Below are 24,000 nucleotides of genomic sequence, written 5' to 3'. Positions count from 1 at the left end.
CTTCCTGTCTGGGATGGGGCTGACTGTAGCAGCTGCTCCTTGCGAAGGCGTTTCTCTTCCCAGCGGGTTGCTCTCCTCTCCTCTGCCTCCTTGATGACTGCTTGTGTGGTGGACCGCCAGCCAGATCGGTCCGAGGCTGCTGACTCTAGGTCGGAGGGGTTGAACCCACCAGCCTTCAGATCACGCTTGCACACATCCTTGTAGCGGAGGGCTGGACGTCCTGTGGGTCTGGTGCCAGTGGCCAGCTCCCCAAACAGCATGTCTTTGGGGATGCGGCCGTCATCCATTCGAGTGACATGGCCAAGCCAGCGCCGACGTCTCTGGGTCAGGATGGCAAATATGCTGGGCATCCCTGCCTTGGCCAGGACGTCGATGTTGGTGACGCGGTCTTGCCAGGTGATGCCAAGGAGTCTGCGGAGGCAGCGCATGTGGAAAGCATTCAGCCTGCGTTCCTGGTAGGAGTAGAGGGTCCATGCTTCACTGCCGTAGAGGAGAGTGCTCAGTACACAGGCCTGGTAGACTCTCATCTTGGTGTTTGTGGTGAGCATGGTGTTGTCCCACACTCTCTTTGTCAGGCGGGCCAATGCTGTTGCTGCCTTGCCAATCCTCGTGTTCAGCTCTGCATCAAGGGAGAGGTTGCTGGAGATGGTGGACCCAAGGTAGGTGAACTTGTCCACCACTTCGAGGGTGTGGTCGCCGATCGAGATGCTTGGGTCGTTGCTGACGTCTTGACCCATGGCCTGTGTCTTTTTCAGGCTGATGGTGAGGCCGAACTCTGTACAGGCAGCTGCAAAGCTGTCAATAAGCCGCTGCAGTGCTGCCTCCGAGTGGGCTGCTATTCCAGCATCGTCAGCGAAGAGGAGCTCTCTGATCAGCACTTTCTGCACCTTTGTCTTTGCCCGGAGACGTGACAGATTGAAGAGGCCTCCATCACTCCTAGTGTGGATGAAGATTCCGTCTTCAGAGTCCCGAAAAGCATAGGAGAGGAGCAGAGAGAAGAAGATGCCAAAGAGGGTTGGAGCAAGGACACAGCCCTGCTTCACTCCATTCTTGATGGGGAAGGGTTCCGAGCAGGATCCGTCAAATTGAACGGTCCCACGCATATCCTGATGAAAGGACACAATCATGCTCAGAAGCTTGGGGGGGCATCCAATCCGCTGGAGGAGGGCAAACAGTCCTTCACGGCTAACCAGGTCAAAGGCCTTGGTCAGGTCAATGAAGGCCAGGTACAGGGGTTTTCTCTGCTCCCGGCATTTCTCCTGCAGCTGCCTCACTGAGAACACCATGTTGATGGTTGACCTGGCGGCCCTGAAGCCGCACTGCGCCTCTGGGTAGACACGCTCAGCGAGAAGTTGCAGTCTGTTGAGAACCACCCGGGCAAAGGCCTTGCCGACAATGCTCAGGAGAGAGATGCCTCGGTAGTTGTTGCAGTCACTCCTCTTGCCCTTGTTCTTGTAGAGCGTGATGATCTTGGCGTCTCGCATGTCTTGGGGCACTGCTCCTTCCTCCCAGCACTGCATTAGAAGCTCGTGAAGGTGCTGTAGGAGGGAGCTCTCCTTTGCGGCCTTGACGACTTCAGGGGGTATGTTGTCACTGCCTGAGGCCTTGCCGCTGGAAAGGGAGTCAATGGCCTTGCGGAGTTCTTCAATGGTTGGTGGTTCATCCAGCTCGTTCATCATGGGCAGCAGAAGGGTGTTCTCAAGGGCTGTATTGGTCACAATGGTTTCCCTTGAGTAGAGCTCTTGGTAGTGTTCCGCCCATCTCTCCATCTGCTTGCTGCGGTCTTTGATGATGTCGCCGTCAGCTGACTTGAGTGGGGCAGTCTTGATGGCACTTGGGCCGAACACCTTCTTCATTCCCTCATACATCCCACGGATGTTGCCTAGATCGGCGGCAAGCTGGATGTCTTGGCAAAGATTCAACCAGTAGTCGTTGGCACAGCGCCTGGCAATCCTCTGAGCTTCACTGCATGCAGCACGGAGTTCTGCAAGCATCTTTGCTGAGGGGTCTTTCTTGTAGGCAAGAAGAGCGGCTCGCTTGGCGGCAATGACGGGTTCAAGCTCGGTGGCACCAGCCTCAAACCAATCTGCGCTCTTTCTCTCTCTTCTTCCAAAGGTGTCCAGGGCGGTCTGGAACACAGCCTCATGGATGTGGTTCCACTGCTGTGTAGCGCTGTCAGTTGGACAGTCCTCCAGGGCTACATCAATTGCATTGGCGAAGCGTTGCTGCAGCTCAGGCTTTGCAGTGCTGGCTGTGTTGATGCGGGGTCAGGGCTTCGGCTTGGAGCGGTGGACTTGCTTGGGGAGGAGACGAACCTTGCTGGACAATTTCCAGCTAAAAGTGTGTGTAATGTTAGAGTAAAGCTATTCTTACAATTTGACGATGAAATATTGACATATAAGAGGGAATAAAGACGATTTAAGATGTAGCCTCGTTTCCATGCTAATATTGTATGAGACGTGTTTTAATCCCCCGTGAATCGTGCCGGTGCGGGTCACAAAGTTGCCGACAACATTTTTCATGTTCACTAAGGTCCCCTCAACCTATCTTGACCAGTGGCTTGCTTTAAGCATTAATTTCCCACGGGACTTAATTTTACGACACTTGCTCCCTGACATCTTGAAATTTTTAACCTTGTTAATAGCCCTTTCAACATGAATCCTTAGGCTAGCAATTTCTTGAATTGACATGACATCCTCAGGTGCCATCTGGTCAGACATGCAAAAAGGGGGAATATTTAAGGACAGTCCAAGAGGAAGGATATCTTCAATGGTGAAGCCTTTATCAGCCATCACAGAGTCTCCTTCTAAAAAAGGGAGGTTAAGAAAGCCACTTCGTTCAACCATTTCCCTGTCGAATATGCCTCCAGTATATAACTGGCCACTGAACGTGAAAAATCCTTTAGGTGAAATTCCCACTTAGTCTACTGCTTTCAAAGTGGTGTGATTCTTGTAAGAACTAAAAAGTTCAGTGTTAAGGAGTAAACTACTGGCCAAATATTTATCTGTCCTAGTTTCAAGTACATAAAATTAATCCAAGATATAAAAATTCTGCTAACAGTTGACTGAGACACGTTAAATAACTGAGCCAAGTGTATTTCAGCGAAGCCTTGTTTGAGGCGACACAATGTAAGAAAAAATTCGTCTATAGTTTTCAAAGGCCTGGGTCGACCTTGTTTCGCTGAATGTTCACCATGACCCTCCTGAATGTTGTGTCTTGCGGAGGACGAATAGCGAATGTTTTCTCCACTGGCCCCAGGCCGTAAAGATTCATACAAAGCCCTCAGCGTTTTCAAATTTGGAAATCCTGTGTAAAAGGTAATAAGGGAGTCATTTTTTGAAATGTTCTCGAAGCAAAACAATTGCCCTCGAGTTTCGTGGATTTTTCCTCCAGGTCAGGGATTTGCTCCTTCAACAGGGAAACCTTCTCTTCTAGTTTTTCCTTATCGGAGAAAGCGCCTCATCCAATCTATCCTGAAGATCGCGTATCAAAAAATCTTTGTTGACATTTTCAGACATCTCAGAACTGCTCTCTGACTCAGTGGGAGCAGCGACTTCTGTCATCTCCGGTGATTTAACACCCAGTTTGTCGGTTTTTGGATCATGGCTGGTACTGGTACTTGGAGCAGTTTCGATCTTCTTGCGCTGAAGATCGGCGTTGTCAGTCTTTGGTACGTCATCTTTGCCCTTTTTTGACTTCTTAGGAAACAAATGAGGTTCCGATTGATAAGTAGGAGGTGGTTGTTTGCGTGGGGAGCTTCACTTCCACGCGAAGATAGACGGCACTGCGCAAGGCCTCAGGAAGGTCTTATTAGGAGTTTTCGGAAGATCTTCGGACTGAAAATGTCGGGAGCAAACTCTTGTGCCATGAGTAATCAAAAAAATGAAATGACTGAAATTAGGGATGCGGCCTATACCCGGGTACAAGCGATTTGATACCTCATTAATATGCAAGAGATCTCACGGTCGTACACTAAATTGGCGTTTTAATGTTCGCTTTCAATTGTTACTAACTTACAGCACATACAACTAAACACTAAACCATTGTTTTTGTTAACAAAATATCCTTTAGCGTGAAATTGGTAAGTTTTCACACCTATACTGTATTGTTTTTGATCTTCCATTGAAATTATGATGCCGCTTGTAAAAATCAGTTCTAAAAAAATTGATATCTCAGGATCTACTGACTCTAAGAAATCGCTTGAAACGGGAAAAAACTCTCTACCTCAAGGCAGTGCTTGCTAGGAGTATTTTACTGATGTGCCGAATGTTCTGGTGTTTTAAAATTTTGTCCGTGAATGTTTGTTTACACTAGTGCCGACAATCACCTCTTATTAATTAATTATGCAGCTGCAGCGGCACCATGAAATGAACATTTCAGCATCAGTTTTTGTGTGTGAGTTACTTTAACGCCTGCGATTTCACACTTTTATTCTTTTGTTTTGAGTTTATTATTCCAGTTAGTGAATAATATTTTATTTTCAACTAAACAAAGAAAGAAGCTTGCTGCTGTGAAATTAGCAAAGTAAGAAAGTAATACACACGTGATAAACGATTTTGACTGCAAACGATATTTGTTGATATGTTTTCAATTTGTATTGGTTTTCATTGAGAGCATTAAAGTTTACTAGGCAATTAAAGCGCGATAAAAAAGGCAGTATACAGTTTTTAGGAACAGTTTCATTAATGACTTTTATACTTTTATCCCTACTTACAGTTTTACTATCAAACCGGAAGATTTAGAAATTATCACATTACTCACACCTTCCTACATGTATAACCCACACCAAGAACTGTTTGCGAAAATATTAACACATTATGCGGGGGTAATCGCCCGGAAATTACGGTAGCTGTTGTTGATTTCAAACTTCGCTTTATTTATCCCGGTACTCAACCTCACTATTTATTTTTCCCATGAAAACCATTGAAAGTTTGGGGTGCCGCCTATACGCGGGTGTGGCCTATCCGCGGGTAAATACGGTAATCCTTTCCATGAACTCCAGTATCTTTCGAATCTAATGCTCATTTAAAATGAATCCGTAAAAAGATTTTCATCCTCTGCCATCTTGAATAACACGTGCGAGACCGGACTTGAAACTAGTGAGTCCTTTTCGTTTTGGTCACCAGTCAGCGGTAACCAGTCCAGCTCTTACAGGTTTTGGGCGGTTTTATTCAAACGTTTGTATCTACGATCACGTTTTTGTGGTGACGATTTCTTTGTTAGTTACTCTTTAAATGCTGATCCAGGCAAGGAAATGCTCACAACAACTCAAGTAAAAAGGTAAGCGTTAACTTTAAGCGAATAACAGTTGATTTGATGCCTTATTGTCTTCAAAATGAGGAACGATTTACATGCATGTAGAATTCACATTTTCACACCTTCGACTCAATTTGTGAAGCAAGGAGACTCAATTTGGCTTACATGTTATAGCCCTGTTAAAAGAAAAAATTATGGTGAAGTTAGATCAACTGGTGAAGCAAATGATTTGGAAAAAAAGTTCTCATGCGGCAAGTTACATGTATACCATTCCATTTGACAATTGATTCCTTCTCGTAAAAATGCTAATTTCTGTCACTCTAACTATTGTAATCAATGCAGAAAATGCCTGAGAAAGCTTTTATGGACGCTTGTAAGTAGAGTCGACCCAAATTTATGAGTCTACTCTAGAGGAATCACTACATGCATCATTGAAGTACATGTGCTGCATTTTTTTTAGTTGCCATGAAAGAGTATAAAGAGACACTTCTGAAAAAAATTCTTTGATGGGATAGCAGGGAAAGCTCCTTTACAGCAGATAAAAATGCTAAATAGCAGCCAATTCTGTCTCCTCAACCAGTTATGGTTTGATGTATTTGGGGATCTCTCTTTGCAGACTTGTTATAGTTCTGTGGTTTATCTGAAATGGTTTAAAGCTTTTTTTGTTTTTAAATTTAAAACAAGAACCCAATCCAAAGATTTTGGCATGAATTAAATGTTTAGGATCATGCAATAAAAAATGTAACTGCTTTGAAATCTGTAGTCTATTTTTTTTTGTCTGTGAGCTATGCTAATAACTGTTAATAGCTTGACTGCAATGGATTTTTTGTAGTTTCCAGCACATTTCTGATTTGCTGGAATATTATTTTACAGGAGCAGGATATTATAACTTTGTTTCTTGTGTTCCATGTGTGCACTGGTACTTCTATTTCTCAGTAACTTCAAGCTATTTTTCTTGATTTTTCTGACCTCGTTCAAATGCAAGCATTAGGCATGAGATGTATAATTCCTATTTCAATACTATTGCATTAATGTTTAGAGGCTTAAGTCAAAGCCTATTTACATCCTATTGTATTTCTATGTAAGTGTTACGTACATGCAATTTTTGCTATGGACCCTCAATTTCAGTTAGGTAGATTCTAATCCACTATATGTAAATGCTATGAAATAGTTATATTTTTCCTATTTCCGTGTTTTTTTACAGCTACAGTATGTAGAGGCTATTTGTAGCCTATTTACACCCTATGTTATCACTATGTAAGCATTGTACACACTATGATTTATGTGTGTTGTGTATTTTCTGTTTCGAATCTAGTATGTAGAAACTATGTTGAAACCATTTTTATTTTTGGACACAAAAAACCCCATAACATAGCTTTTACATATGCTATGTAAAGGTTCCATTTGACTAGCTAAAACATAGCATTTCCTTTCAAAATACATAGATGAGGCATATGACTGTATAACATAGGCTTTGAATAAGGCCTCGATATTAAAATTAATATAATATGTATATCATAACATACCATTTACATACACTGTATGGTCGTTACATAGGATTTACATAGATTACACATAGAGTCTGGTTCTACAAGGGTGCACTCTTTACCACTCTATTCGTGCTCAATTATCGTTTGATTTGTCTCGCTCGTGTCAGGCAAATTATCACCATAACTTGTCCCTTTCCATCCTTATCAAAAAAGACAAACTGAAAGTATACTTCAAGTATACTGCAAGTATACTTCATTTACAGAAAGTACACTTTAAGTATACTGCAGTTACTCAAGTATAGATGCAGTAGAGAATTCAAAGTACACTCAAAGTATACTGCTTGTTTTCTATCCAGCAGAAGTTTAATGTAAGTATACTTAAAAGGTACTTCAAAACTGGATGTTATGCCAACTGTTTTTGAAGTAGGAATTAAGTATACTGAAAATGTACTTCTGCAAGAAAAAATACTTCCTTAATTACTTGGAAGACTTGATGTGTTTTTTTTGAAAGTCTTCAGAGTAAGAGAAAATCAGTATTATGGTTATTAACACCATTTTGCACATCGCATAATTATACATTCATCTATTTTGCACATGACCGAATTAGTTAATTCGTTGGTGTCATTAATATTTACTACAAACTACTAGCAATTTCGTGCAATGGTACTGAATGTTCCAGTGAGACAACAAACAAAGTTTAAGTGCCCTTTTAGGATTTGATTTCATTTGGTACCTTGAAAAAAGGAGCGTAATTCTCAATGAATGTATAACAAGGTTAGGTCTCATTCAAAGCATGTCAATGTGTTATCTTTCGAGTTAATTCACTGTTCATAATACATGTACTTAGCTAAAGCAATGTTCTTTAAAGGCTCCAAACTTTGAAACATCAAATCACTCTGTACACGGAGAAATGAAAAAGAAAGCTTTTATTCTGATTGTGAGAAATATCATCAGATTACCTTGTTTCATGTGCTCATAATCGGCCTTATTCCAAAAGGAAAATGTCCAAGCATTACTCTTGAAAACTACACACTCCAAGTGAGCACTTAATCCTTCAATGAACTCCAGTATCTTTCAAATCTTGCTCATTTAAAATGAATCTGTAGAATGCTTGTCATCCTCCGCCATCTCCCGCCATCTTGAATAACACCTGAGAGACCGGACTGGAAACTAGTGAGCCGTTTTCGTTTTGGTCAGCAGTAAGCAGTAACTAGTAGGTACATACATTATGTATAACCAGTCCAAGCTCTCACAGATTTTTGGCGGTTTTATTCAAACGTTTGCATTGTATGGTGACGATTTTTTTGTTAGTTTTTGTCTTTAAAATGCCGATCCAGGCAAGGAAATGCTTACAGCAACTGAAGTAAAAAGGTAAGCGTTAATTTTAAACGAATAACATTTGATTTGATGCCTTATTGTTTTCAAAATGAGGAACGATTTACATGCATGTAGAATTCACATTTTCACACCTTCAAGTCAATTTGTCAAGCAACTAGGATACTTAACTTGCCTTACTGCTATAACCCTGTAAAAAAATAGGTAAACCTTTAACAAGAATAATGAAGTTTTAGATCAAATGGTGAAGCAAATGATTTGGAAAAAAGTGCTCATGCGGCAAGTTACATGTAGACGATTGACAAATGATTCCTTCTCGTAAAAATGCTAAATGCTGCAGTCACTTTTATTTAAAGTATTGTAATCAATGCAGAAAATACCTAAGAAAGCTATTATTGACGTTTGTAAGTAAAGAGACCCAAATTTATGAGTCTACTCTTCGCACACTTTAATTATTGTAATAGAAATGATCATGTTATTTTGAGGAATCACTACATTCATCATTGAAGTATATCTACTGTATTTTTTTAGTTGCCATGAAAGAGTATAAAGAAAAAAATTCTGCACAGAAGGGAAAGGTCCTTTACAGCACACAAAAATGCTTAGCAGCCAATTCTGTCTCCTCTACCAAATATGGTTTGATGAATTTGTGGATCTCGCTTTGCAGACTTGTTATAGTTCTGTGGTTTATCTGAAATGTTTAAGAGCTTTTTTATATTTAAATGTAAAACAAGAACCCAATCCAAAGATTTTGACATGAATTAAGGATGGTACCTACTAATTTGCAGGTATTTTTGCCCGGTTTACTGAATATGCAGGAAAAGCAGATCATAACTTGAAATCCAAAAAGAAAATTGGGGGTAACCACGCATTTTTCGAAGATAACTAATCAACAATATTTGTAAAAAGTTTTAAAATACAAAGCAATGTATGGCGTTCTTTTCCAAATAAAAGCTGAATTATCTCTGAAAAATGCGTGGTTACCCCCAATTTTCTTTTTGGATACCAAGAGCACTTGCTAAATTCTGCTTTCTCTGCATGGTTTTGAATCGCGCAAAAATATCTCTATATTAATAAGCACTACCCATAGGAAATGCGAGTATCTCGAGATGCGCAGAACGTATGCGCAATAACGATAGTAGGCACCGTCCTTAAAATGATGTTTGGGTGCATGCAATAAAAAAATGTAACTGCTTTGAAATCTGTTTTCTATTTTTTTGTCTGTGAGCTATGGTAGTAACTGTTGATAGCTCGACTGCAATTATGGATTTTTTGTAGTTTCCAGCACATTTCTGATTTGCTGGAATATATATTAATATTATTATACAGGAGCAGGATATTATAACCTTAATCGTTTCTTGTGTTCCACATGTGCACTAGTACATGTACTTCTATTTCTCAGTTACTTCAAGCTATTCTTTTTTTATTTTTCTGACCTCGTTCAAAAGCGTTCCAGCTGTTGCCCAAAATTTTGGTCTAAACTCTAAGTTTTTCTCACTCATTCCAATGAATTAGATACAGTATTCCAAGAAATTCCCAGGAACTCCTAGTAGTTTAAATATAATAATCTAAGACAGCTATCTTTTTAATACATGGTTTTTGTTGTCGAGAACTTTGTGAAAAAAGTCATTTAAATGGCCTGGAAGTATATAAATAAGTGATGTTTAAAGAATTTGTGATGCAGATAATAATAAAAACTACTGAAACAAATAAATGAGACTGTCTTTGAATTTGCATTATATATATGTAATACTCTGGGCCTTATTTGTGCTATGTACTGTGAGGGTAGGAAAATAACTGGTGAGTATACTTAAAGTATGCTGCACTCGCATTGTAGTGTAGTGGTAGTTGTGTCATGTAAGTATACTTTAAGTATACTGCACAGTATACTTTAAGTATACTTTTGATGTTCCAAAATCAGGTGGAAACAAGTATAGTAAAAGTCTACTTTTAGTAGCAGTTTAAAGTATACTTTAAGTAGACTTAAAGTATACTTTATGTATATTGCTTCAGTATACTTTGAGTACAAAATAATTCTACTTATAGTATACTTCATTTTGGTAAGGGATTATTATTATTATTATTTTTTATTATAAATAATCAACTTTGCCATGGCCCGAATCTGGCCTGTGTCTCACCCAGAATTTTCGTAAGGGAAACAGTGAGATGCAAATCCTTTCTTGTACCACACAAACACTGGAAAAATTGAGGAGGAAACAAGAAGGAAGAAATATTGTTTCTCAGGTGGAAACCAAAGCAAACATTTTTTTTAAAAATTACATCAACATTGAAAGTTTGGCCAGACAATGTTGTGTGTTGATGTCAAATTAACAACATATTTAATGCTGTGCATCACTGCATACAGCGTTTATTAAAACGTGCATATCTTTTGCTTGTGGGTTGATCTCTTATCTCTGACCTGTACTATAAAAGGATGATAAAAGTATAGTCACTTTTTATTGAATTTTTTATGCATTACATGTGAGGGGCTCTTTGAGATTTGTACCAATGTATGGCATATGTAGTTATTATATTCAGCAATTAACTCACATATTTCAGTGGGACCTTACCCTCGAGTGAATACCCAAAGGATAAAATAATTATTTATATCAGTGAGGCTTGTGTCATTCAGCAGCGCCATGATTTACCATCTAAAATAGATTCAAGCTATAGATTTCTTACCTCAATACACTTTACCGTCCGTTTCAATTGCCCCATTCCAACTTCCTCAGGGCGTATCTTGCGATTCTCTATATCAAGTTCCCACACTCTCAAGGTATTACTAGAAAATTAAATACCATCATTAATAAATACTATGAGTAAGAAGCTTAATTACATTTAGGAAGATCACTTTTAAGTGGAAGTCTCAACAAGATATAAAGCTACACACATATAGAGAAAGAGATACTAATTGGCAATTACAGTTTCAAATCTCAGACATCACTGAACCGAAAATACAACAGTTACAACTGTAACTCTTCAATCATACACAAACCACTGGTCGCAAGAAGATTTCCAGTGTAAAACAACTACATGTATCAATACAAAATTAATGTTCAGTAGCAAACAAGGATTTGGAATTTTCATTTCTTTCTACTGTTCATCCTGCAGATGTTGAGCATATACATGTATGGGCGTCAAACAGCTTATCAAGTTTAAACATCTGCAGAAACATGTACACTGAGTATAAGGCCTTTTCATCAAAGGAAAGGGGAGTGAGGCCGACAGAGCAAAAAGGCATCTACAAGAATTACATGTTAACATACTTGTTAACATAATCACACATGAAGAGAGTACCGCAGCAATAGTAGGGCATGAAGATTGATAAGAGCGGTTTTCAACTGAGTGACGAAAGTACACGTAATTCTCAAAGTTTTCGCGCCACTTTTTCAACCAATCAGAAGTGAAACCAAAACCAATCACTTCCTCACGCATGCACATTTTCCCACGCTTTGTGTCAGATTGCCTCCATCATTTTTGATTGGCTAAAGTGTTTATACTTTGGTTTTGGTTTTTACGACACTCCATTGAAAGTTGCTCTATCTGTTATTTAAAACTTTAATCAGTACTCAAAGTTCCATGCTTCCCAATTAAGTCAATCCTCCTCCGAATCCCAGCAGACAAAACTACAAACGTTTATGCAATGAACCCACAAACATAAAAAATTGATTTAGGAAAACGTAATGAAAAGAGTTTGAAGAGTTTGTCCAAATATTAGAGAATGGTCCACTAAAATTACAGCAGAAAAACTTAGTTTTGAGGACCACCTTTAAATGAAATACTTAAATCCAACTTCCACAATTACCCAAAAATTATATAATAAGCCCATCAGTAACAGAAACTGGAGTGTAGTATAATAAAATTGATGTAATAAGCAAACATCCTTGATGAAATCAACACCTCAATGAGCTAGGTTAAATTCATGACACTTTCATTATTGTACATGTACACTTTTCATTGTCAATGCTTGGTTGTGGTGAGTACTAAAGGCTCATTACATTATTACACCATTACGACTGAGTATACTAGTCTTACACTTTTCATTGTCAATAATGCTTGCATGGTTGTGGTGAGTATTAAAGGCTTATTACATTATTACGCTATTACGACTGAGTATACTTTGCACTTTTCATTTTCAATGCTTGGTTGTGGTGAGTACTAAAGGCTTATTACATTATTACGCTATTACGACTGAGTATACTTTGCACTTTTCATTTTCAATGCTTGGTTGTGGTGAGTACTAAAGGCTTATTACATTATTACGCTATTACGACTGAGTATACTTTGCACTTTTCATTTTCAATGCTTGGTTGTGGTGAGTACTAAAGGCTTATTACATTATTACGCTATCACGACTGAGTATACAGTGTACTTACACTTTTCATTGTCACTGCTTGATTGTGGTGAGTACTAAAAGCTTATTACATTATTACGCTATTACAAATGAGTATACTTACACTCTTCATTTTCAATGCTTGGTTGTGGTGAGTACTTAAGTCTTATTACATTATTACGCTATTACGACTGAGTATACACTGTACTTACACTTTTCATTGTCAATGCTTGGTTGTGGTGAGTACTAAAAGGCTTATTACATTATTACGCTATTTACAACGACTGAGTATACTTACACTTTTCACTCTCAATGCTTGGTTGTGGTGAGTACTAATTAGGCTTATTACATTCTTTTGCTATAATTACGACTGAGTATACTTATAGCACTTTTCATTTTCAATGCTGGGTTGTCGTGAGTACTACACAAGGTTTGTGCTGGATTTTGTCTATAAAATTCCAGGACTATTCAAAGAGTTTCAAGAACCAGAAATTAGGTTTTCAAGGAGTCTTTACAAGAAGATTTCTATGCCATACATGGTGTTTCAATGTTGTCTTTGCTGAAAGAGCCTACCTTGATATTCCTTAATTACCACATCCTGCAAGTTAAGTGCACACACGAGCATTTAATATTTGGTTCGAATGTTTCCCTAATAGTCAATTTTGGCCTCAATTTTTGAAATGTCTCTTTAACTTAGCATGATGTACTGTAATCTCAACAACTTTCACCATAGCACAAATTCAAGGAGTTTTCAAGCAGTAACTGTTTTCCACAAAATCCTTTTTTTCAAGGGCTTTTCAAGCGCCCTTGAAGTCCAAAATTAAATTCCAGGGCTTTTCAAGGACTTCAAGGAGTAGCACGAACCCTGACTAAAGGCTTATTACATTATTACGCTATTACGACTGAGTATACTTACACTCCTCATTTTCAATGCTTGTTTATCGTGAGTACTTGAAAGGCTGATTACGTTATTACGACTGAGTATCCTTAAAATTTTCATTTTCAATGCTTGGTTGTCGTCGTACTAGGGATTATTAGCATCTTACACATTACAACAGAATATAGTTTCATTTTTCATTCTCATGACTTAGTGATCGTGAGTACAAAAGGCTTATTACATTATTACGATATTACAACAGAGTATCCATACACTTTTCCGTTATTACGCCATGCTCGACAACGCATAGTTATACATTATTGCGCCATTACAACTCAGTATCCACATACTTTTCACTTGCATTGCTCGGTCATCGTGAGTAACAAATTTAAAGGTTAATTGTTACATTGTACATTTTTATGCTATGACGACGTTTTCAAGGCTCACTTACGCTAACTCTATCACTTTCGATACCATTCATTATCGTGAGTAGTGAATGCTTTCAAGACTACCCTTTAATGCTATTATGACATACAAGTTTCTCTTGCATTTTTTTATTTTCAACACTCAGTTTTCAATTACTTTATTACGCTATTGGTAAAGGTAAAGTCTGCTACAAGCCTAGAAGGCCCACCAGGCCGGCGCTTATCTCCGGTTTCTGTAGTATGAAGCGACTCGGAGAATTTCTACTACCCCCTGGATGGGATGCTAGTCCATCGCAGGGTTACCCCCAGCAGTAAATTCACCGGTACCCATTTATACCCCTGGGTGGAGAGAGGCACTGTGAGAGTAAAAAAAGAAAATAGTTAAATCTACACTGGGCATGGTATACGCCTAAGAGCAAGGACGAATACATCTGTGTCCAGAGAATGAATTTGCAGTTGGGTTGCACCATTAGCTGTAGCATCGAGGGCATGCAAGATCATCTTTGTGTCAGCTTCCTCTTGGTTAATCTATGAAATTAATGTCCCACGTCCTTGTGTGTTGCCTGACACTCACTTCCCCATGCCACCACCAGTTGCCTTCCACTACGATCACATACTCTTTATCCTTTGGCCCAAATAGAAGGTGAGCTCCATCTTGGTCTTCGTGTGTGACAGGCGTCCTTTCCATGGAACTTGAGCAATGCGCGTTGTGTTGGTGATGTGGTTATACACTGCAGCTTGGCCTCCTTGCCGTCTAACCCCGGTGGCTGCTTTGAATGTTAAAAGGTAAATCATATCTGTAGTGAGGTTATGATGACGACCTTGAGGCTTAATTGGAAGACATCCCAGCCAAGTTCTTTGCTTATTCAGCTTGGCTTGTGAGCTCTGGAAACTATCAGGAAGAATTTCGTCCGAGCAGCTTCACAGAGCAGTTCTTATGTTTGAGTGCACTGTTGGCTCCTAATGCGCAGAATGGTACTTCAGCATTCTTGTTCACTACCCAGTTTCCTTGGATGAACTCTTCATAGATTTCTAATTTCTGATGCTTTCAAGGATGACATCTCAGCAATTAAGGTACACAGGAATCATAAGTGATTCCAAACTATATCAAGTGTATCATTCTTCAAACTTCTTACCTATTTTTCATGTTTCTGTGATTTTGAGAGCATTTATTACTTTTGCTTCATTTTCATGATAGACTTTTCTTCTGACAGCCCCAACCTTATAAACATGTTTGAATGCACAGGTGTTATCTACCAACAATACTTCATACCTCATCCTTTTGCAATGTTCCATGCTCTCCTGTACAGCTTTTTGTGTCAACCTCGTTTTCATGCAAGCATGGTCACGTGATGACCCTTACAATATAAGCATGTTTGATAACAAGGATGACATACATGTACACCCAACAATACTTTTGTTAATCTCTGTCTTCGTTAGGATTCATTCAAAGGCTTTCCAGTGCAGCTTTTGTGTGAGCCTCCTTTTCATGCTACAAGTTGCAAAATTGTTGAGACACTTCCATTAACAAACACCTTTTCTAGCTTCCAATACCTGCCATACATGTATCTAGAATTTAAAGCTTTCCCACTTCCCTTCCCCTCTCCCCCTTTCAATGTTGACTGTTTAAGTTTGCAACAATTTTTTTTGTCTTGCTAGCAACACTGATGAAGTGTCTCCACTGTTTTTGCAACTTGCTGTACAATGTAGCTTGGTCACGTGACCCCAATAACCTCTCAAAATCGCATTTTCATATTTGAAACATTTATTTGAATAATTATTGTAGTTACTTTGGTTCAATTTTACGCAAATAATGGAAAGCTATGGTCAATTTTATGTTTGAGCCTCGTTTCCATGTAGGGATACACAGGCCACATTTTTGACCCCCCATAAATCCCGTCTGAGCGAGTTCCAAAGTTGCCACCACAAAATTTTTCAGGTAATTTAGGACCCCCTTAACACATTTAGACTACCGGCTCGCTTTCTTCACGAAATTTGCACGGGACTTTATTTCACGACATTTGCTGCGGGACTATATATACGCATAGTTATATTTTATCCTTTCATGTCATTCCTGTGGTAGTGGCCATCTCGAAATTATTGCTACAATGGCCACTACGACTTTTCCACTTTTTCTCACTTATGTATAATTAGTCTTTTTCCTTCTTTCTTTTGTCCATTACATACATTGTATTCTCTGAAATTGTGCATAATAATAAAATCTAAATATTGTGCCCATGTCTTTGCTTGTGTTCACCTGAATTTGACCACCATAATTATTATTAATGATGTTGAGGCTGTTGTTGACACTTTTTGCAAAGGAATGTGGTCAGGTGGTATATCCCACGAAGGAAAAGGGAAAATTATCAGCTAAACTTACAACAACTGGGACAGACCGTACATGCATCTCCTGTGACAGAAAATTAGTGACATTATTTATGAAATCCAGAAGTCTCACAAATTAATCTAAGCCTTGCAAAGTCCATCGAGAACGCTTATAGAAACATAGCAGTGACAAGCCTTCTTGGTTCCTCGCAATCAAGGAACAGAGAGACCTCAGAAACCTCAGAATGCAGAGAGACCTCAGAATCTTCGCCAGATGGGCGCCAGAGCTTGTCTCGAGTCCCACAGAATTTTTGAGAATTTAAACTTTATTGACTTGTCACTTGTTGGACATCTCAACTGTTTTAGTGGCCCATTGTTTTTTCTATCCATTAGCCTTGGAACGATATTTTGTTTGTCTGTGACAAACAACACTTGAGAGGAGTGGGAGGGGGGCAGTGTTACAAACAATGGACCATGAGCAATCAGCTAGATAAAATGGTTGTAAACGCACACCTAATATACATGTACTGTATTCTACGTGTACGGGTGCGCCAGGTGTAGCAAAGAGTTTTGATCAAGTGAGTTACATGTAATACCGTTTGGAGATAGTATTATACTGTATGTAGTTTTTCACGTTTTTGCCAGTTCCATAACAATACTCCCACTCCTTTATACATAACTACTGTTCACATAGACAAAGAAATATCTAGCATAATTAAGCTATTATTTTATTCAGTCTGTACTTTTCATCTGTCAAGTAGTGTTAAGCCCTTATGTGACTGTTTTTGTTTGTTTCTTTAAGTTTTTCCATTTGTAAGCAACTGTAAAAATAAAATAAATTTTAAAAACAACTTATTTTTTTGTAGTAATACAATGTAGTTTCATATTACATTATATGTATTCTTTGTAACTGTAGAATTTATGCTTGTATATTCCATAAACTGTACCTTAATACTGTACAATGTACATGTATTTGCATTTTCAACAATATAAAATTAAATTTCTGTGGTACGTACTGGACAGGTGTTGAATTATTGATCATCAATCAAAAGATACATTGTAGGGTAGTATAAACAAGCCAAAGCCAAATTTGGTCTATAATGGGTCCTCTGCCTTTAACACTGGAATGTCATGTTCCATTTCCTTATTATTATTAACCCAAATTTAGGAGTCCATGAGATTGAATCGATTCTCTATCACACTTACTCTCCACCAGTGACAAACTTCTCATCACTCAAGCTAGCATAAGCCACTGCATATGTGGTTCCAGCACTTGAACCTCCTGCTATACTGCCACAAATGGGTTGGCCTGTTTTTACATCCCATACAACAATACTGTGGAAAGAAGCAAGACATTCTCTCAGGAATATCATGATAACAAACAAAGTTGAGGTCACAGATGAGCCTGTTCCTCAAAAGCCAATTAACACTAATCTAAGATTAAAAATTAACCAAGCAGTTTATTTCTCTACTCCCTAATGCTGTTCAACGCAGATTTTCGGCAGAACTTTACATGAGAAGACAAAAATAAGCAAAAGAAACTTTCACCAAAAAGTTGAAAACGTGAAACAAAAGTTTACGCTAATCCTGGATTAAGTTAATCGGCTTTCGAGGAACCGGGCCCTGGTGGATACTGTAAGCTGCACCTTTTTAACACATTTCGTCCAATATTGGGGGTACAACTTTATTCTACAAGAACATCTGTGAATTTCCATAATCACCCCCAAAATAAAGATTTAAAGAGCTTTGCAGTCATAACGAGCCGTCAACAATACGGACTTAACAGCTTTTGCTGAAAAATCCTTGGGGAAAAGTTCACAAGGAAAAGCAGTCTTGTTTCCAAACAAGTTGTCATGTTTCTCATATACATTGTACAATTTGGCAGATTAAATTGTGTGTTTGAGTCTTATCCAAATTGAATGGTTGATCCAAAGTGACACAGACTTTACTTTCAGCTAACACATTCACTGAAGTACCTCAGGTACACATGAATTAATTTTTCATCAAAATGTTTTTTTTAATAACCCTTTGACTCCCAAGCCGGCCTGAACCGGCCAGACTTACTATTTTACTCTAACACCAGATGATTTTACTCGTCAATGGGGGAACCCCCAGGAGTCAATGGGTCAATCTTTAGCCTTTAAACACAGGCAGGCACCCATGACTAGGAGCGAACAACAGCCCTATATTCCTGTCACAGCGTTTTCACAGACCGGTTAATTTTTAGATTGAATTTCCTGCGAATGAGACTCCCTAGGGAGAAGAAACTACCTAACTTGACGTCATAGCATCACCGAGCAGGAATTGCCTTTGTTTTTTTGGCGGAAAAAGTAGTATAAAAATAGATCAGAGCAAATGTTGCATTTTTATCTTGATCTGATCACTTGCTTACGTGTCGATGTATGTACTTTGCTATTTAATTAAAGACTGTATTTAAAATGGCGTTATCACATCTCAGTACTGGTACCCAGTCTTCGCTTGTCCGATAACTCTGGCAAAGAAATAATAGCACAATAGCAGAACAAATGCATGCAAATTGACCACGTCTTTTCGTACATCAAATCTGATCATATTAGGAATGCTTATGCTTGTTGCAAAAACCCTCACAAACGCCCTTTCCTCTAATATTTGCTCTCTGGGGATCGACAGCCATACTAGTTTTCCACTTTTCACTGGGTGTGACTGTACTGCACAGTTCTGTGATAATTTTTATCAGTCAGAGAACAGACAGTGTAGCAAGCACAGAAATTGAATAGTGAAGGAACACCTGCCCTGGAGCACATTATCTCATCCCTTTCAGCAGCTGAGCAGCTCATCAGAAAATTTCCAGAAGCTAGAGAGAGAAATTTACGATCATAAATTATTATAATTATAACAAATTGAGCCTCCTGGACTCTGTGGACATCACACGACTGATGCTGCTCTCAAAGCAAAACAAAGACTTCCAACATTCTTCCAACACAGATAGATATTCAGGAAAAATAATGTAGTGATGACATTTTTAATTTCATAGGAACATAGTAGTAAACTCTTAGTTATCGAGACCCGTTCTTCTCAAAGAAAATAAAAACGAACTGTAGCTTACTATCTAGTAAACAATTTAAATTTCAGGATGCACTTCTGCAGTATGCTCAAAGGCCAATAAACCAGGAAGGTACATGTATTTGAACATCATCAGAACACACAACACAGGATGTTCCTTTTCCCACAGAATTGTCATGGGTTAAAGGAGAGCACAACCAGTGGAAACCAGTTTAGATGACCATCCCTAAGGTGTCCACTGTGGGAAGAGAGCTCATCAAGTGCACCTGCAAAGGGCGCTGCTCATGCTGCCAATGTGCCAAAGAAAATTAATGTTTAAGTGCACGCCATTGTGTAAATGTGACTGGTCAGGGAAAAAATTTTAGCGGATGGGCATTTGTGAAGGTTTTTGTAATGAGTATAAGCATTCCTAATATGATCAGATTTGATGTACAGAAAGACACAGTCAATTTGCACGTATTTGTTTTTCTTTTGTGCTATTACAGTATGTCTTTGCCAGTGTTATCGGCCGAGGGAAGACTGGGTACTAGTACAGGGTCTGAAATTGCAACAAGCTGGTCGCCAAAGCAACTGAAAGTTGAGCCTTGGTGACTGGAATTTTCAGGCCAGTCGCCAGCTGGCAACTGATCATGAAGTATAATTTTTCAACCTCCCGTCCAACTAAGCCAGAAAGCCAAGAAATAATTTATTTCATAAAAAATATTCCTGTGCTGTTCTAGCTCAAAAATAGATGAAAATTTCCCATAAAGTTACCCACTTGATACTTGTTTTCCACGCAATGTAATCAAATGAAAAAAGCTGCCAAATTTTTCCATGATATTATATGTATGTCCCACACATGAAGTATTTACCTACCGACAAGATGCTTTTTGTTTACTACTTGACTGAAAGCTGCATCGAAGGAATTTAATTGAAGTATATCATGTGCATCCGAATCTGTAGTAGTTAATTTAACAACAAGATATCTGATAGCGATATCAATATACAAAAAGTCAAATGCTGTTCCCGGGGGAGATATTGAAGCTTCGATTTGACCGATACATTAACTGCCGATGACACGATTGATAAACTTGTGGATGATTCGAGAGTGATTTCCCCGATTTCCTTCAGCTGTAAGGAAATAAAAGATGGATTGTGCAAAGGGTCCAGATGTATAGCAGTCTAAAATTCTTCCCAATCGTGCCTCATCTTGGAAGTGAAGTTCCCGCATGTTTTTAACAATGGGTGCCAGACAAGAAGTCTTTTAAAATCCTTAATAATTTTTTCGCTGCCAGGCATTAAACAGTGTACATTATACACAAACATATGAAGCCCCTTCATATTAACTGTAGCATATTTCTTCAAAACTCTATTTCTCGTTTATATAATAATTTTTATATAATAATATAAAAGTAAGATTTCTTGTTTGCAATATTGGTTACTGTTAATTGAAATAACGTCACAATACCAGAGGGTACATGTACCTACCCTTTAAAACGGACAAGCAGGGGTCTAGAATGATAGATCATACACAATACCAAAACAACCATATTGTAAGTCTAAGAGCATTGATATCAAATAACATGTTGGAACGTAACAACCAAATTTGATTCGTGAGTGGCCTGGAATTGACAATTCATGTGACTTGTGATGAGTTGAAGCCTTTGTACGGTGTGCATGCCAGCCCGCCTTTGTACTAAGTATTAGTACATCCCTAACGAAACAGGTGGTACACATAAGTCCAATCTTGAAACTTTGACACCTTTCATTTGACTATTTTTCAATCATTCGCAAGTAGGAAATACAAGCGCTGCTTAGAAATGAATTTTAGAAATTAATGTTTTCTGTCTATGATCAGAAGCAAAAAAATTATGGACACTTTGTGGCGACCACATTTTTGCATCTATTGGGTTTTGTTCAAAGATCATCGAGGTACATCAATACCAGTAAATCAAGCACGCGTTGAGCCATGTACATGTACTTGGCCTTGTCGGACTTAAGCTACATGTATGCAATGCAGGTTTGCCCCCCCCCCCCCCCCCCCAATCAATCAAACTGATTAAATGTACCGAACGAGTACAGAGAAGGGCTACCAAATACATCTTAATGTTACCCTTCCAAACAGAAATGTCATAAGGAAAGGCTTAATTATGCAGTGCAATTTACTACAGATGAGTTACTGGGATCCGAGATGCTACATGTACATGTAGTCTTGATATTCCTATACAAGGCTACCAATAATGTAATAGAGGCATTGACAGTGACATTCTACCCCTTCCTCGGAAGACTTCTGGAGTAATGCAGAACTGCAACATATCAACGCTCTTTCTTCATCTGCACAAGCAGCCTTTGGAACTCTCTACCTTCTTCTATTAGAGTCAACTGCCTATCGTTGAAATCCTTCAAAGTCAAACTTTTTTAATATTACATGAACGCTCTCCTGAATCTATATGATCCTGTCAATCCTCGAACCTGGAAATCTGTCTGCCTGAAGTGCAACATGGCTCGACCACTTAGAGGGTCTAAAATAGGACTTTCTAGTCCCGCTTCCCACCACTAATTTTTGCTTTAATCCCGCCATCCCGCTTCCTCCGGACATATCATCCTGATCCTGCGACTAGACACGCGAAGGTTTTCAAGAGGTAATGCATCACAGCCTCTTTCTTTATTTACGATTTAGACAGCAAACGCTGGTCAGTTTTGTCCGGCAAATTTAACCACTTTTGGCTAAGTTTTTTTGGATCGGAAAACAACACATGAATCTCAATGAAGAACCTTCGCTACACACAGCGGGTCTGCAGAAAGATTGGTGAAATGTGGGGCATAATGGAAAACATTGTATTTTACAATGTTCAACATTTTGTATTCACTGCCATCCTTTCATACGATAATCCAATACATGTACTACAGTGAATCAATATTTTATACTATCATGTTAAGGAAACAAAACCACAGTAACATTTGAACATACATTGTAGTACTAGAGGTCTTCAAGATACAGTTTGCATTGAATTGTCATCAAAAGGTATCAGTTGTTCAACCAGGGTCGACACTGCACAGGCATTTTCCCAGGAATGATTGGCGCCTTTCCAATTTCCAATTCGTCAAGGCCTTGGGTTGTTTCACCCTTTGTTGCCTTAATTGAAAGACGACGAAATGAATTTTTAGTTGGACCGAGTCAAAAAATCAAACATTTCTTTAAACTCACTGGGTGGCCAAACCGAGATGTTGACCACTCATACCAAAATTCGACATCCCGGCTAAGTTAAGCATTATTGCTTTCGGAATATTTTCTTCAGGCACTTCTTCTTCGCTACTGGCCATGGATTCATACTCGCTTCGTACTTCTGGACCCATGTCAGGTTCATCAGGGTCAGGGGTGCTGGAGTCTCCACCCTCTGTCATTTCAGTCAGTGGTTGTGACTGGGTCTGCCGTGACAGCATTTGGAGTGAGAAGGATCTTGCCACTCACAGGGACCTCTTTCTGGTACAGATAGTCCGGCAATTTACCAGACATTGTTGTTTCTTACCTTAAGCCTCTCTGTTGTACAGACGCGCCAAACGTGCACCGGTGGCTGAATTGGTTGAGCACCGGGCCGCCGTGCAGAAGGTCGTGAGTTCGACTCCGGCCAGACCAACACTCAGGATCTTAAAATAACTGAGGAGAAAGTGCTGATTTGTAATAACATCTGCAAATGGTTAGACTTTCAAGTCTTCTCGGATAAGGACTATAAACCGTAGGCCCCATCTCACAAATATCTTTCATGTTCGCAAATAGCTCTAATCAAAAGAACAGCGTTTCCAGACTTCCAAACGAGCAGTTTAGTTTTATGTTCGGTTTATTTCTTACTTTACTTTACTCCGCGTTTTTCACACTCCAGTGCATTTGTGAATTGCAAAGTTTTGGCAACGGTTCTGTGAGAATTGGCCTCAAGGCCACGAAAACTTTGCCTCTGTGAGAAAAACACGGGAAACAGAACACTCCAGCATATTTGCACCACTGTTGCGAGGATGGGTATGAGAAGCGTGAGCTGTGTTTGGAAATGTGGAATTTTTTTCGTGATAGTTTTAACAAATGAATGAAACTGCGCATGACGAGACTGGCTAGTGCAAATTTAGATTTGGCTAGTGAACTCAGATTTGATAGTAGCCACTTGGTAATGGCGAGCTACAAAGTTAGTCTTGAGCCTTGCTCGACTCGATCCTCGTGAGAATCGAGGATCGAGAATCGAGTCGAGGATCGAGACTTGATTCACTCGAAATCAAACTCGATCCTCGACACTCGATAGCAGGTATCATTCCTGTGTGTTCTCTCTTCAAAACTACAAATTATCTTATGTTGTGGATTAAAATATAAGAGCAAGACAGTGAGCTTTACCGCACAATGGATTTTATTGTGAATAGAATGTAAATTTCCAATGTAAACATTGAGAGATGTTTGCATACCGCATGCCAAACCAAGTAACGCAACGATTCGGTTATTTTTACATCTCTTCTTAATGCAATGATCTGAAGGAAAGTTTTTTTTTTTATGGTGGAATCTCGGTGCTTGACTTGCTCACTGGTATCTGGTTTCATTCTTTCAAAACAACAAGCGCTGCGAGCGAACCGAGAACGGCATCATCGCAGGACAAAGTACATGTGGCAAAAGCTGTTCCATCCAACTTTTGATACCTTGAGTTCCGAGTTCGTATGAGGGCAACATGTTTTTGTAAATAATATTTCCCCAAATAACCTGATCCCAGTGACTGTTGATTTTTCTTGTAAGGAAATAAACAAACAAGGCCGGGAAATGAAACTCAGGGTCTCGAGCGAGTCATCACGGAATAGTTTTACGTTCACAGAAACAGTTTTTGTAAATCTGAAATTAACATACATGTATACAGAGGACATTTGTTTCCAGAAACGTCTGCTACTGCAGTGTTACTGATTACATGT

General features: G+C 39.1%; 1 protein-coding gene across 1 annotated transcript in view; it reads right to left on the bottom strand.

Annotated features, from left to right (window-relative positions):
• LOC137969336 (cilia- and flagella-associated protein 52-like) overlaps window positions 1-24,000 on the bottom strand; it is an 83,135-nt gene that overhangs the window by 57,636 nt on the left and 1,499 nt on the right. Inside the window, exons 3-4 of the mRNA XM_068815529.1 lie at window positions 17,248-17,376; window positions 10,764-10,863 (exon numbers count right to left, since the gene is read on the bottom strand). Coding sequence (XP_068671630.1) covers window positions 10,764-10,863; window positions 17,248-17,376 — 229 coding nt within the window. The remainder of the gene's footprint in view (window positions 1-10,763; window positions 10,864-17,247; window positions 17,377-24,000) is intronic.

Source organism: Montipora foliosa, chromosome 9, assembly GCF_036669935.1.
Source record: "Montipora foliosa isolate CH-2021 chromosome 9, ASM3666993v2, whole genome shotgun sequence".
NCBI classification, from domain to species: domain Eukaryota; kingdom Metazoa; phylum Cnidaria; class Anthozoa; order Scleractinia; family Acroporidae; genus Montipora; species Montipora foliosa.
This window is presented reverse-complemented; position numbering and strand designations above follow the sequence as displayed.